This window comes from Rhinolophus sinicus, chromosome 2, assembly GCF_057876585.1.
Source record: "Rhinolophus sinicus isolate RSI-liver-muscle chromosome 2, RSI-T2T, whole genome shotgun sequence".
Lineage (NCBI taxonomy): Eukaryota > Metazoa > Chordata > Mammalia > Chiroptera > Rhinolophidae > Rhinolophus > Rhinolophus sinicus.
The window spans coordinates 102,140,023-102,155,026 of NC_142502.1; the positions used below are offsets into that span (position 1 = coordinate 102,140,023).

General features: G+C 47.8%; 1 protein-coding gene across 6 annotated transcripts in view; it reads right to left on the reverse strand.

The window, feature by feature from the left end:
• Window positions 1-15,004, reverse strand: part of LOC109439660 (patr class I histocompatibility antigen, A-126 alpha chain-like) — a 478,827-nt gene that overhangs the window by 443,401 nt on the left and 20,422 nt on the right. For 2 of the 6 annotated variants that reach the window (XM_088795779.1, XM_088795778.1), the window contains one exon: window positions 14,584-14,982. The exons of 3 other annotated variants lie outside the window; for them this stretch is intronic. In XM_088795779.1, the coding sequence (XP_088651905.1) occupies window positions 14,978-14,982 (5 nt within the window). In that variant the 3' untranslated portion in view covers window positions 14,584-14,977. Of the gene's footprint in view, window positions 1-14,583; window positions 14,983-15,004 lie in introns of those variants that run through there. One more of the 6 variants, XM_088795773.1, reaches the window with a different exon arrangement.

Here is a 15,004-nt window from a genome sequence, read left to right on the forward strand (position 1 = left end):
GGAATACATCAGCGCTTCCATGGGACTGTGACAGCGGCAAAGCTTGCTTGCCTTGGCCCTTTCCTAACTCATACAACTGACCCTAATGGTCCGCTGGGGCTTCTGCTGCTTCTCCTGAGTGCCTCTTGTGATGTGCTAGTTGATGCTTCTGCTCTTTCTTTGTAGCTGGGTTCTTGAGGGCCAAATATCTTGTCTCTGGGTAGGTTCGTTTCCAGGTATTGCTTCTGAAACCTTAATTCTAATTTGGATCTTCGGTTTGTAAAATCACTGCCCAAATTTCTGATTATAATCTAAGGAAGCAGGTAGAAACAAAGTAAACAGATGTTGCATAATTGTTAATTATACAAAATATTTCCATCTGCCATCTATGTTTATGGGGACAGAGTCCCAGAGAGCAGTTTCCAGGCTCTCGGCCTCACATTGAAGGGTGCTGGCTCGGTTATTAGATGGCCATCAGCTGTAATCAGATGGCCATCAGCTATGGCTGGGTGTCCATCAGCTCTTACTGGTTAGCCATTAGCCACTACTATAACCGCCGTGGCTATGCTAGGGGGTTGGTTGGTTGGCAGATTGTGGATCGTGTGGCTCCTGCTTCCTGTGTCTCCAACCGAGCCGCCAGCAAGAATATAATGGTATGACTCCCCTATCTATGGCTCCTCTGGTGTTCCTTTTGGCCTCACTGTGGGGACAGAGCCCCAGAGAGCAGTTTCCAGGCTCTCGGCCTCACATAGAAAGGTGCTGGCTCAGGTAGTTGATGGTCATTGGCTGTGGCTAGTTGGCCATCAGCTGTACTGGTTAGCCATTAACCACTGATATAACTGCTGTGGCTAAGCTAGCAAAGTGTGTGGCGTGGTGGTGTGGCGTCCTGGTGTGGCATGACGTGGCAGAGTGTGGATTACAGATTGCAGAGAGGCGGATTGCAGCTAGCAAGTGAGGTTGGTTAGCAGAGAGAAGTGGATGGCAGGTTACGGATAGTATGGCTCCTGCCTCCTGTGTCTCCAACCCAGCCCCCAGTGAGACTATAGTGGTATGACTCCCCTATCTATGGCTCCATGGGTGTTCCTTTTTGGCCTCACCACGTCCTGCATTCTTATGCGGGAGCGGGACTAGAGACCCCACATGACACCCCGCATGACATATGGCGCAGTGAGCAGGGTATGGCGCTGGCCAGAATGCCCAGGGAGTAATGGAGCAGTTTATACGTGTGAAAGCTCAGCTTGAGAGGCCCATGAGGAGTGGTGCGGGGAATGGGAGGCGCCGTCTCCCTGGGAGACTCAAGCTTCCAGATGGCACACCACACTCTTGGCCATAGAAGGTGTCACCTTTCTTTTGGTGATCTGCTGCTACTGTAGGTTCCGAGGATTGTGGACATCTTGCATCACGGCTGTAGTCACACAACAGCCTAGGCAACTGGCCCCTGTGTCTTTCCTTAAGGAAAGAAGAGTCTGTGAGACTGTGCCTTTCTGGGACTTTGTTCCATCCTTAAGTTTACACCTTATATCTCTCTGTCTGGTCCCCAAAAGATGGTTTGCAGCCAAAGACAGGTAAGATATCTCATGGGAGATACAACCTAAGCCAGGCGGAACCGAGTGGGGACCCCCAATGAGCTGCCTTAGAAAAATATGGGAAGGGGCCTTGCCTCCCCTTTCTCCTGCCTGGGAAAAGCTGTTGCCGGCTCTGGCTTTTCCCTGGCACCTGTTTGTGAGAGAAGTCACGAAAACAATAAGGATCAGTTCTCTCCACTTAGCTCAACGGAACCGTTACAAAATGAGAGACTTGACCCTGAGAAGGAACTGTTACAAAATGAGAGACTTGACCCTGAGAAGGTACATACCTTAATTAAGACATTGTGGGACCTTGTGCTTCATCTGTTGACTGACAAAGGGTGATTGAGATAAATATTGTTCTGTTATGGTGTGTGAGTTTCAGAGACTGTGTAAGAAACAATGTTGCTTTCTCTTGTTTTTGTATACCTATTCAATAAAAAGCTCCACTTGGCCTTATTCTGGGCTCCAGTCCTCTGAGACTGAGAGACCCCTGGCCTTCGGAGAGATTTAACTGCATCAAGTCTCTGTTTGTTTCTTTCTTAAAAACTTAACCCAAACCGCCCCTTCTCGCACCCTCACTGCCCGTGTTGCGCTGGACGTGACACACGGCCACCACCCACTCAGATACCTGGAGAGGCGAGCAAGATTCCGTCCAGGTAGAAATGGCATCTGACTCTGGGCAGGAGGACGTGTAGCCCCCACACAGTGTGTGGTATCCGGTGGCCACTGTTCTCAGGAGTTGGACCCCGAGGAGGGGTGGGAGGACATGGATGGCTCTCCGGCCAGCGTGGAGAGGGCCCTGCAGGTTCTAGCTGAGCAGTTGCCAGAGGAGGCGAAGGCTACAGCCGGCCGCGTGGGCTGGATGTTCCTCACTGCCCTGAGTCCTAACACAGAAGATGTGCTTAATGAAATAGCTCAGGTGCCAGACCAGGTGTCCCTGTGGGAGGTGCTGGAAGCTCAGTCCACCTGTCAGAAGAGGGGCCCCACAGTGGAGACTCTGAGGTAGAGGCGGAGGAAGCAAGTGGAGACAATGCAGCTCCCAACCCCCAAGCCCCGCCAGTCTTGAAGCAAAGGGTAAAACCTGAGCAACCTTTGGTCCCCGGGAACATTGCTGCCAGCAACCCAGCTATGACTGAGTTCACAACCTACACGCCATACACTCCCACTGAGTTGCAGGAGCTGGGGAGGCGGTACAGACAGAGCCCTGGAGAGCCAGTCTCGGCTTGGCTACGACATTTATAGGATGAGGGGGCAGACAGTATTCTCTGCTCGTCACGTGAAATGGAAAAGCTAGTCTTTGTGACAGTGCATCCGTCCCTGCGACAAAGGTTACAGAATTGCCATACGTTGTCCCACAACCAGGGCAACCATTCTCTAATGGAGTGGCTCACTGCTGTGGTACGCACAGTATGGGGACAGGCTGGCGAGCTGCCAGACACTGTGAGTCAATGGCAGTCATATACGGAACTTACTCAAATAATCCGTGAAATGGGTATGAGACATGCTATTTTCAACCCTAATATGCGGGGGCTGGATGACGAGCTTTTTACAGCCAGCATGAGAGATCTGGTTTTGGATACTGCCCCTGCGAGTGCTTTTGGATCCTTGGTCGCCATTCTTACGCCCTATGTGGGGCGACAGATCCATGAAGCTACCATTGCCATGGCCACCCTAGGGGATGTTGAAAGCCGAAGGCGAGGGAAGTTAAGACAGGAGGTCGGAGCAGTCGAGACCTGGAAGCCCAAATCAAAAGTAAAGGGGCGAGGTCACGGGCCTCAGAGAGCAACACGCAGGCAGATGTGGCATGATCTTGTGGCAGCGGGGGTCGATCGAGGGAAAAAATAGACCGACAACCCAATGCACTCTTTTTCTTTTTTTCTCATTAAACTTTGTTTTGATGGGTCTCAAAATTCTGTGACAGATTTTTGGTCCACTTGTTTCCATTAAAAAGCACTGATTTTATAAACTAATAACTTAAAAACTGCCACACAAAAAACAAATGTTCCACAAAACAATCTCCTTTCCTTCTGATGGTTTGTTGGAACTTCGGGAACAGCTGCGTCCGGAACAGCAATTCCGGAGAAGCCTGAAGGAGAAGTCTGGGAAAGCGCAACCCAGTGTCCCTCCAGGACTTCATGGGGCCGCTTGAGGCCGACTCCTTTCAGCTTGAATAGGTGGGGGGCCAAGGTACCTGGTCAGAGGGGACGAACGGGGACTGGAGGCTCCACGTGGAACTGTCCATACATTGGTCCCCTTCGAATGTGCAGAGGGTTTTGGCTCTAGTTGACACTGGTGCAGACTGCAGTCTTGTTTTCGGGAACCCAGAACTGTTCCCCGGACCAGCAATCTGCATTGATGGCTACAGGGAAAAACTGTGACTGTGAAAGCCGTTTCCTTACCACTGGGTATAGGAAGGCTCCCTCCTCGTACCTACAAGGTGTATGTCTCCCCTGTTCCGGAGTATATTCTAGGGGTGGACGTGCTACATGGCCTCAGCTTACAGACATCGGTAGGAGAGTTCCGTCTCCGGATCCGGGTGGTGAAAGTGGTGACACGCAGGCATGCTCACCACCCTCCTCAAGTGTTGCCACAGCCCTGACGTGTGGTTACAGTGCGACAGTACCTCCTGCCAGGAGGACAGGAGGAGATTGGTCGTACAATATTGGAATTGGAGAAAGCACATATTGTGAGGCCAACGCACAGTCCCTTTAACTCCCCAGTATGGCCTGTGAAGAAGCCAGATGGGACTTGGCGAATGACTGTGGACTATAGGGAGTTAAATAAGGTAACGCCACCTTTGCATGCGGCAGTACCTTCAATTCATGATTTGATGGGTCGTCTGACTGTCCGCCTGAGAACATATCACTATATAGTGGACTTGGCCAATGCTTTTTTCTCCATTGACATTGCACTCGAATGTCAAGAGCAGTTTGCTTTTACTTGGGACGGGCAGCCGTGGACTTTTCAGTCCTTCCGCAAGGATACTTGCACAGCCCCATTATCTGCCACAGGCTCGTGGCCCAGGATTTGTCACGGTGGAATCGCCCATCATCTGTGGCCTTGTTTCATTATGTCTATGATATTTTATTAACATCAGATTCTCCTTCAGATTTAGAGCAAGCAGTTCACTCTCTTCTCTACCACCTGAAGTCACGCGGCTGGGCGGTGAATGAGGAAAAGGTCCAAGGCCCTGGCTTGTCTGTCAAGTTTTTGGGTGTTATGTGGTCGGGTAAGACAAAGGTCATACCTGAGGCGATTATTGACAAAATACAAGCCTTTCCCCGGCCGACCAACCAAGGTCTCCCTACTGCAGATGTATTTGGGTCTGCTGGGGTTTTGGTGGGCGTTTGTACCCAATTAACACAAATGGCAAGGCCCTTGTATAACATGATAAAGAAAAGAGGGCCTCATGGGATTGGACAGAGGCTACAGAGCAAAGTCACAGGTCACTCCCCCTGACTGTCCCCAGGTAATGATCAAGCAGATGCCCAAGCACAGGTCTGATGGTTAGAACAGGCCTCCACCACTTATGTGGCCCATTGGCGGCATAGGAAGTTACATCACGCTGGAAGCCGAACCATATGGCAGTTGAACAGATGCTAGGATCTGCCTTTGAAATGGCAGGAGATAGCAGATGCCTGCTATGACTGTGTCATCTGTACCCAGGACAGCCCCCAATGGCAGAGGCTCCCCTGGGAGACACAGCAGATTACACAAGGGAGGGTGCCTCTCACTTGCTGGCAAGTGGATTACATTGGACCCCTGTCTAAGGCCCACAATGTGATATATGCATTCACAGCAGTGTACACTGCTACAGGGTTGATGTTTGCTTTGCCGTGTCCGGCTGCGGATCAGCGGCATACAGTGGTTGCTCTAACATGACTGTGCACCCTCTATGGTCGCCCCCAAGTCATTGAAAGTGACAGGGATATCCATTTCATGGGGCAAGAAGTGCAGCGCTGAGCTGCCAGGATGGACGTACAATGGTTGTTTCATACCCGGTACAATCCATAGGCAGCTCGCATAATGAAGCTCTACAATAGCCTTTTGAAACAAGGCCTCCAGGGGTAAAAACACCCTCCCACATTGCACGACTGGGCCTCGCATCTAAGGGACGTCTTGAGAATCCTGAATGAGAGACCACAGGAGGGAGGGCCTGTACCAGTAGAAGCTCTGCTACATTGAATGGCTGCTCTCATTCAGTTACAAGTGAGATTCGGTTAAAGCCAGGCTGCGGCAGAAATGGAAACATTTTGCTGCCAGCATCCACGTGCTTGAAAGCAGGGGAACGGCAGTAATGGACTTGGCCCTGGCGGGTCAAAAGCCCCCCACTGCCGATGGTTGGACCTGATAGCCCCATGGGGGGCTGGTATGACTCATGATTTACAAGTGACACCAGGGGTGGTGGCCGAGTGGCCACCACAAGTGACTGTGGTATATGGAGGTCCCGATGCCAGGAGAATTTTGCGGGGATCCTATGAGCTCTCGCTATGGCCTATTATGAGGTCCCCTGTTCTGCTACATGTTGAAACTACGCAAGGGACCCAAGGACTGCCATAAAGGTCTGGTACCGTACACTGGGAAAGGTGCCGGTGGCAGCAACCCTCCTTTCCCAGGACAAAAAGCTAGTATGTATCCTCCCAGATAGAAAGGATTTGCCATTGTGGGTTCCTAAGACTATTTCTTTCCACCGATAGGTGCCTATAGGCTAATATGGCACAGGGCACCTCGCAGAAGACGCTTGTTGCATAGATTGTGAGGCGAGATCCTGGAGGGGTGGAGTCGGGGACAGAGTCCCATAGAGTAGTTTCCATGCTCTCAGGCTCACGTTGAGGGGTGCTGGCTCAGTTAGTGAATGACCATCGACTGTGATTGGATGGCCATCAGCTGTGGTAGTTGGCCATTGGCTGTAGCCGGTTGGCCAACTGGCTGCTGATCTAACTGCCATGACTGCGTTGGTTGGTTGGCTGGTTGGCAGGCAGAAAAGTGAATGGTGGACTGTGGATCGTGTGGATCCTACTTTGTGTGTCTCACTCGGCCACCAGCAAGAATATTGTGGTATGACTCCCCTATCTATGACTCCTTGGATGTTTCTTTTTGGCCTCAGCATATCCTGCATTCTTATGTGGGGAGCGGGAGCTGAGACCCCACATGAAACCCCACATGACAGCACCCCATTGGGGTCCTACCGCTTGGGAGCTCTGACCCTTTGCTTTTTAATAAACTGTCCTCTTTTACAACTCCTTGCTGCTCCTTGGTCTGTACTTCCATTCTTCAGTTTCATGAGACATGATCCCGGCACTAACTCAAAAAATCTCCTACATCACTGGTTTTTAATCTGTTTTCCAGGTATAAGAAAATTTTTTCCTAAGCTACCTATGTCCTACAGAAATTGGGTAAATTATACTTTTATAAACAAAATTAAAGCATTTATCTTTTCCTTCCTACCTGATGCCTCCAGATTTCAGGTCCTCTTAACTAATCCATGTTTGACCCAATTTAAAGGTATTGACTCTTGGACTCATGTTTCCTAATTTAAAGAAAGCTCTTGCACCAAACTGGGCAGCTCAACCAACAGAACATTTGAAATTTAAAATGACTGGGAAATGAAGCAGATCACATCTGTTGTGGAAGCTAACCCAAGAATCCGGACCAAGCCTGTATAATTCCCCTGCCTTTCTTCTCACTTTAATTCCTTCCTATCTCACAAAAATATGAGAGGTCAGCCACTCACTGTAATAGTTGTTGTTTGCTTTTCCCCCTCAGTTTCTATCTGGGCAGGTAACATTGGGCATCATCTTTAAACCTACTTCACACGTCCAAATGCACCCTAATTACACACCTAGACAAGGATATTTCATGCCTGGCGATGTCAGCCCCCGTGAAGGCACCAGATTATGAAGGATGGTTTTTCCTTGTGCAGGTATTAAAATGGAAAAATACATGATTATCAACGTATCAAAAACCTTGGAGGAAATCGCCGTATCTACCATTAAAACAAAGCCGACCAGGAAAAATCTTTAAATTCCCGTATGTGAGTTATATTAGGCAGTAGAATTGCTCTTGACCATCTCCTAGCTGAGCATGTGGGCTTTGCTCTGTTGTTAATACCTTTGTACTTGGATGAAACACCTCTGGAAAATAGATAGAACTAAATAAAATCCAGACACAAACCAAATGACTAATTACAGTGCCCACTGACACCTCAGGTTTTTTAATCCTCAACTAATTGCCCTCAGGCATTGCAGTTAGTTGGTTCAAAATCAACTTGGTTCAAATCTGTTCTTCAAATTGAACTTAACATTTTATTTGTTATTATAAAATATTTGCTGTGCTAAAATCGTTTGTTTCGCATGTTTTGGTGTTATAAAAACACCACTCTGATAATAGTTGCTCAACGTTTTTTAAATGCTCACTAAGGCCTGTGAGACTTTATATAAAAAACCTCAAGAGAACTGACTCTGGGTGATGAATACACAATGGGATTTATAGATGATATAATACAGAATTGTACACCTGAAATCTATGTAATTTTATTAACAATTGTCACCCCAATAAATTTAATTTTAAAAAAACAAAAATAAAAAAAAAAACACCTCAAGAAACTACAGACGATGTCTGCCCTTAAAGGAACATGGTGGCAAAGCCTTCCTCTGTGCTGTCGCTGTTGTTGCTCCAATGTAGCTAAAGTTCCTAAGAACAAAGAAAACCACTTTCCCTCCGTCATGATAAATGATGTACCAGGAATGACTTTTCCTGGCACCCAGAGACTGACAGTGGCATGACCCCCCAAAAATGAGCTGTCCTAACAATGGAGGGCCAAGGATGCTTTATTGACTGATAAGTGCTACTTTCCAGTGATTCATCAGCGATACTTTGAAGGAAAGATGTTGATCAACTTGGGGGAAATGTCAAAAAAATATTAAACAGAGCCACTTTAAACTGGAGCGGGAGCTGCCATCCCAGAAGAACTGCTTTGCACATCTATGTCTCAAACCTTTAAAATGTTAAAACCAGGCAAGTAACCTTTACAACTGGGCCTAAAGCAGCATTATGTCCCAGAGAACTGTTTGCAAAGATAACAGGAAAGCAGTTATTCTGACTGTTGACCTGAAAATTTTAATTATTTAGAATTAGCATCACTGTGTTGCTATTTGCACCAGTAGAAATGTCTTCCTTCTATTGATGTAATTGTTCCCCTTCCCTTTGTCATAAACACCCATCGCTTTTGCTTCCTAACTGGAATATTACGTGTGTTTCTGTCTGAATCAATGCTTCCCAAATAACTATTCTTTTTTTTTCCTTTTAATCTTAAATGCTTGTTGCTTTTAACTTTGAAAGTCTTTTTATTTTCAGGTTAACACACCCATAGAAAGAGGTGGACGAATCATAAATGTACAGTGGATTTTCCCAAAGTGAACATTGGGATAAGCAACACCCACATCAAGGAACATTTCCAGCTCCAGGAAACCCTCTTGAGACATATTCAGTCATAAACCAACCTCTCCCCAAGTAACTCTTAGCTTGATTTTTAACAGCAGAGAAGTTCCATCAGGTGTTAGTAGAATGGAATATTACAGGGGAAACCCCTTGGTATCTGCCTCTCACTCAACATCATGTCCCCGTGTCTCACCCCTAAGGCTGTGAGTGGTTGTAGATTATTCATTCCCACGGCTACAGGGGGTCCATTATATGAACAGGACCACACTTCTGTCCTCTGACGTTCATGGGCATTTGTGTTATGCCCAGATTTCAGAAATCATGCTGCCACGAATGATTTTTTCATATATTCTGGCACACTCATGCATGCATGTCTATTAGGTATATAAGTAGGAGTAGAAATGTAGGGTCATAGGGCGAGTGAATGTTTGGCTTTAGAATGTACGGCCAAAGAATTTTTCAAAGTACTTTAATCAATTTATTCTCCCACTAGCAATATATGAGATATAATTAAATTTTTGCCAATAATTGATATTGTCTGACTTTTTCATTTTAGCCATTCTGGGAGGTGTGCAATGATATCATATTATAGTTTATTTGAATTTCCCCTCTGACTAAAACGTTGAGAAATTTTTGTAAATTAATTAGGCATGTAAATATCTTCAATAGGACACTGGACTGGACTAATTGTTTATAACTGAATGGGATGCCAGTAATGTGCCAGCGTTTTTTAACTGTTATGGTCCTTTTGTTATAAATGGATCTGTGGTCAAAGACTTGTGATATAATAAAAAGAAATTTGATCTTTGTCCTCAGTTCCTGACACAGAGCTCCTAAAACCTTTGAAATCTCCTGAGTGAGAAGACTGTTTTTGGGTACCAATGATATGACTCTTGGCTGAGGGTTCCTAGAGAGCTTCGGGATGAGGGATCGTCACCAAAAAGACCAACGATAATTAGAAGGTTGCAACTTTCAGCCTCACTCCCTGACCTGTGGGGAGAGGAGCCAGAGGTTGAGTTCAACCACCAATGGCCAATAACTTAATCATTAAGTTATTGATGAAACATCCATTAAAAAACAAACACCTAAAAAAACAAAAACAAACAAACAAAAAACGCACACACTCACACACACCTAAGTCAACAGAAATCAGAGAGCTACCGAATTGCTCACCACATCCATGTGCTAGGAGGGTGACACACTCCACCTCAGTGACAGAGACTCCTGTGCTGGGGACTCTTCCAGACCTCACCCTACGGACCTCTTCATCTGGCTGCTCACTTGTATCCTTTATAACCAACTGCAACAGTAAGCTTAGCATTTTCCTGAGTTACATGAGTTGTTCTAGCAAATTATTGAACTTGAAATGGGCGACCCCCAACTTAGTACCCACGTCAGACAGAAGTGCAGGTAACATGAAGGGGACATGAAACTTGTGACTTGTGTCTGAAGTGAGGGCAACCTGTGGGACGGAGCCCGTAACCTGTGGGGTCTGATGTAACCCCAGGTTGGTGGTGTCAGAGTTGAGTTGAAGTGTAGGACACACAGGTGGTGTCCGAGAATCAGAGAATTGGTTCAGTGGAGAAAGAAATCCCTCACCATCCCACAAAGAAATTTACAGTAAGAGTGAGCAAGTCAACCTACCTCTTGAATGTCGGTTATTCGTCCCTGTTGTTCCAGCTAAACCTGAGTGCCTATAAAATACCAGAGAAAGTTCTAGTCTCAGATCTTTGCTCCAAGAATTGAAATTAGTCATTCTTCTTATATCCCTCACCTCGAACACATGAACTCTTTTGCTACATTAGGAATATTCGACACGTAGAGTCTTGGTGGGAGGCAGAGGCCACTTCACTCCATAAGAGAGAAACCCACTGTCCCCAATACTCTTGCAGCTGGACACGGCATGAGGCCCCACCATCAGGTGACCACATGCCAGACTCTGACTCAGCACGTGGTGACACAGAGGCTGGAACCGAGCAGAATGCATTTGGCAGTAAAAACATAGCTTCCAGGAGCAGCAGTGACAGCAGTCATGGCCGCAGGGTCTGGACTCCACATGGATGTCAGTGGTGTGAGCAGGGACATGTGTGCCCAGCAGCAGGGACAGTTGTTCCCACGTGGGACCAGACCTGGGGGGACTGTGGGTCAGTTCCTGGTGCGTGGGCTCAAGTGTGTTCTGTGGCCTGCCCAAAATAGTATTTTGCCAGAATGTTTTACACACACACACACATACACACACACACACACACACACACACACACGGGCGCATGCGCGGTCACACAATTAAATTCGTGAACTTGTTGCAACGATGTTGCTAATCTTTTTTGATATCAGAGGGATTATTCATTGTGAATTTGTACCAACTGGACAAACAGTTAACCAAGTTTACTATTTGGAAGTGCTGAAAAGGCTGCGTGGAAAAATTAGATGAGAACGACATGAACTTTTCACCAACAATTCATGGCTCTTGCATTACGGCAATGTACCAGCTCACACGCCACTGTCTGTGAGGGAGTTTTTATCCAGTAAACAAATAACTGTATTGTAACACCCTCTCTACTCACCTGATATGGCCCCCAATGACTTCTTTCTTTACCTGAGCATAAAGAAAAGATTGAAAGTAAGATATTTGATGACATTCAAGAGTAGACAGCTCTGATCGCCATTCCAGAAAAAGAGTTCCAAAATAGCTTTGAAGGGTGGACTAGGCGCTGGCATTGGTGCATAGCTTCCCAAGGGGAGTACTCGAAAGTGACCATAGTGATATTCAGCAATGAGGTATGTAGCACTTTTCTAGGATGAGTTCCCGAACTTAATTGTCTGAAATCGTGTGTGTATGTGTGTGTGTGTATGTGTGTGTGTGTATGTCTAAATTAGAAAAAAATTCATTCCATTGTTTGCTCCCAGAAATCAATCTGGGGAAGAGTTTCAGGAGCCAGCATTGAGATTTTATTACACTGACATGTGACCCACTCCTAACTTCCACCTGACTCTGCCGCATGGTAGAGAGAACAACATGTAACTCCCAACATCATGTCTCATAATAGACGATATACGTCCTCCCCTTTCTGAGGAAAAACACCTATAAAAGGTAATTTAAGACCATTCCCTACCCTGAGCCCCATCACTGACCTCAGAGGTTCCCAAGCTGGCTGAGCCCCAGGACAGCTTGTGGGCTTGTTACACACACTCAGGCCTCTCCCAGACCCACCGTCTCAGAGAACCTGACACAAGCCCAGGAGTCACTTATGTAACAAGCCCTGCAGGTGAGGCTGACACACAGCCCTGTGGGAATCCTGGTGACGGTCTTGCTACTAAAAGTGTGACCTGAAGACCAGCAGCAGCACCAACCTCCTTATAAATCCAGAGTCTCTGCTCCAGACTTTCTGAGTCTTAACAAGATGTCCGGGGGATTCCCGCCCAGGGAAGCTTGGGACTTGCTGGTCTACGTGCCTTATCGACGTGGGGCCAGAGCTGTGCCGTCTGCACAGGTGTGTGATCTGATCAGATCACAGCACTGGGGGTCCAGGGTTCAGTCTTGTTCCTTTCTCTTCTACGGCCATCACTCCCTTGGTGACCTACTCTATGCTTAAGGTTTCAAATATCATTTATATGTGTCACCTCCCAAGTCTATTTCTCCAGCCCAGACATTTCCCCTGATCTCTAGACTCATCTGTACAACTGCCAGTCTGATGACCTCACTTGTATTTCTAACAGACATCTCAGCTCCAGCATCTTTAAAATGAATGTCTGTGATGCCCCCCACCCCTCAGATATGCTCCTTCCAGAGTCTCCCCCATCTCTGCTGAGAGCAAGTTCATCTTTCTACTTGTATCCTCTGAGATTTTGGGGTTCCCACTCTCACACCCCTGACTCACCCATTAGGAAATGCTGTAATGTCCACCTTCAGGACGTACCCAGACCCCCACTCCCACTGTTCCCACCGCTCACCCCCAGTGGCAGCATGTCCAGCCCAGAACCTTGCAGATTCCTCCAGCTTCCCGATGGTCTCGCTCCCCAAAGTCTGTCCTCAGCACAGCAGCCCCAGCTGTCCTCTAAAAGGAGATCACACCATGTCCTCTTCCGCTCCTAACTGTCCTGTACCTCCCACTCACTCAGAGCACAGGTCACTGCCGTCTACCATCCTCCTGGCCACGTGGTCGGGCCACACCTGTCTCTTCTCCATCACTCTCTGCTGCAGCCACACTGGCCTCCCTGCTCTTCCCAGAAACCAGACACACTCCTGCCCCAGGGCATTCCCACTGCAGATTCCCTGCCTGGAAAGAACAGCCCAGACGTCCTCGTGGGTAATTCCTTGTGTCCTTCACATCCTCCCTCAAGGTCACCCTGAGCACCCCAATCAATACAGCCGTCTTCCCTGGCCCCACACCCCACACTCTGATCCCCTTCCCACTATATTTAACCAGAACACTTATCTCCTTCTAACATACACACCTTCCTCGTTTACTGTGCTTATAGGATATAGTCTGTCTCTTCCCACTGGAACAGACGCTACCCAAGTTCAGCCATTTTTCTGACTTTGCTTCAGTGATGTTTCCCAGATGTAGAAACTGTCACACATCTGGCACACGCCCAATGTCAGTGAATGGTCAGTGACAGAGCCTCCCTGTTCTAAGGACAGTATCTTTATTAATGTAGCCTCGGGTCAAATGCTGTTTTGTGGCAGCTACAGCACCAAGTCCCCTCACACTGGCATCATGGCCACCTCCACTTTTCTCACAGGTGCTGCTCTCCCCCTCCCCCCTTCTTTCTTCCACACCTGCCCTCCTGCTCACCACAGCACAGTTATATTTCCCTCTTCAGGAACAGTGAGCCCCGACTTATGGGTCCTAGTCTCCAACCAAATATAAATCTAAACTAGACTCTGCTTCATAAATATGAATTCGGACTGGAGCCAGCACTAGAGCTCAGGGCAGGGAGAGAGAGGGCAGCGAGCAGAGCAGAATTCCAGCAGGAACTTATCTAAGATGGGAAATCACGGGATCCCTCCTCTGCTCATTCCAGAATCTGGTTCCTCTGATAGTTTGGGAAAAGATGGAAGAACCATCAAGCCCTGGAAGGAGGCAAGAGCAGGATGAGCCTGAAAATTCATCTCTCAAGCCACATACTCCTGTGTGCAGGGTCCCCTGGGCCTTGTGGGAACAGTGACAAGTAAAACACCTCCTGCTGCTGACAGATAGGGACACCCACAGGTGGATGAGACGAGGACTCGTAACAAGAACAAACACAGTCATATTCCTCTATAGAAACAACAAATAAACACCCAGAAGATGGGGGCCGAGGACCGGGCCAGGCCTGAGCCTTGGTGACCTGGCCACACGAAGCCGTCACTGACAAGATCAGACCTGGGTGATGTTCGAGTCCCTGTGATCACAGGTCCTGGTGGGACAAGGTCCTACTGAAGGGACGAGGACAAAGGGGCAGAGAGGTGACCCCACCGAGGAGTGACCACGTCAGAGCCCACAATGCACTGAGCCCCAACTGGACTCAGGCCGTATCCACGCTCGGTCCTCACAGCCTCTCCTGTCTCCACCTGCGACAGACTCAGCACAGCAAACACACAGATTCTGGAAGGTTCTCAGTGCTTCCATTTATTTCCTTTCCAACTTAGGGTTTTGTCCTTTAATTAACCCCTCAACCCTTCACGGCAAGAAGTGAAAAAATAAATTCATATCCAGATTCTTATTTCCATAGAAAGTAAAAGTTGCCGCTCAGTGTAACATGAAGCAAAGGTGGGGACGGAAACAGCCTCTGCTGGAACAGGACAGTGGGTCAGGGAAGAGACTCAGTCAATGTGGGGAGGGGGCGTGGAGGGCAGGGGCGGGCAGTCTCCCACCTCCTCACATGATGCGAGAGGAACTCAGACACCTTCAGATGCCCTTTGCAGAAAGAGAGCTCAGAGGTTCCCGAATCACAAAGTGGGGGCATGAACAAATCTCGCATCACTCAGTCCCCACAAGGCAGCTGTCTCACGCTGTAGAAGAAAATAATCATAA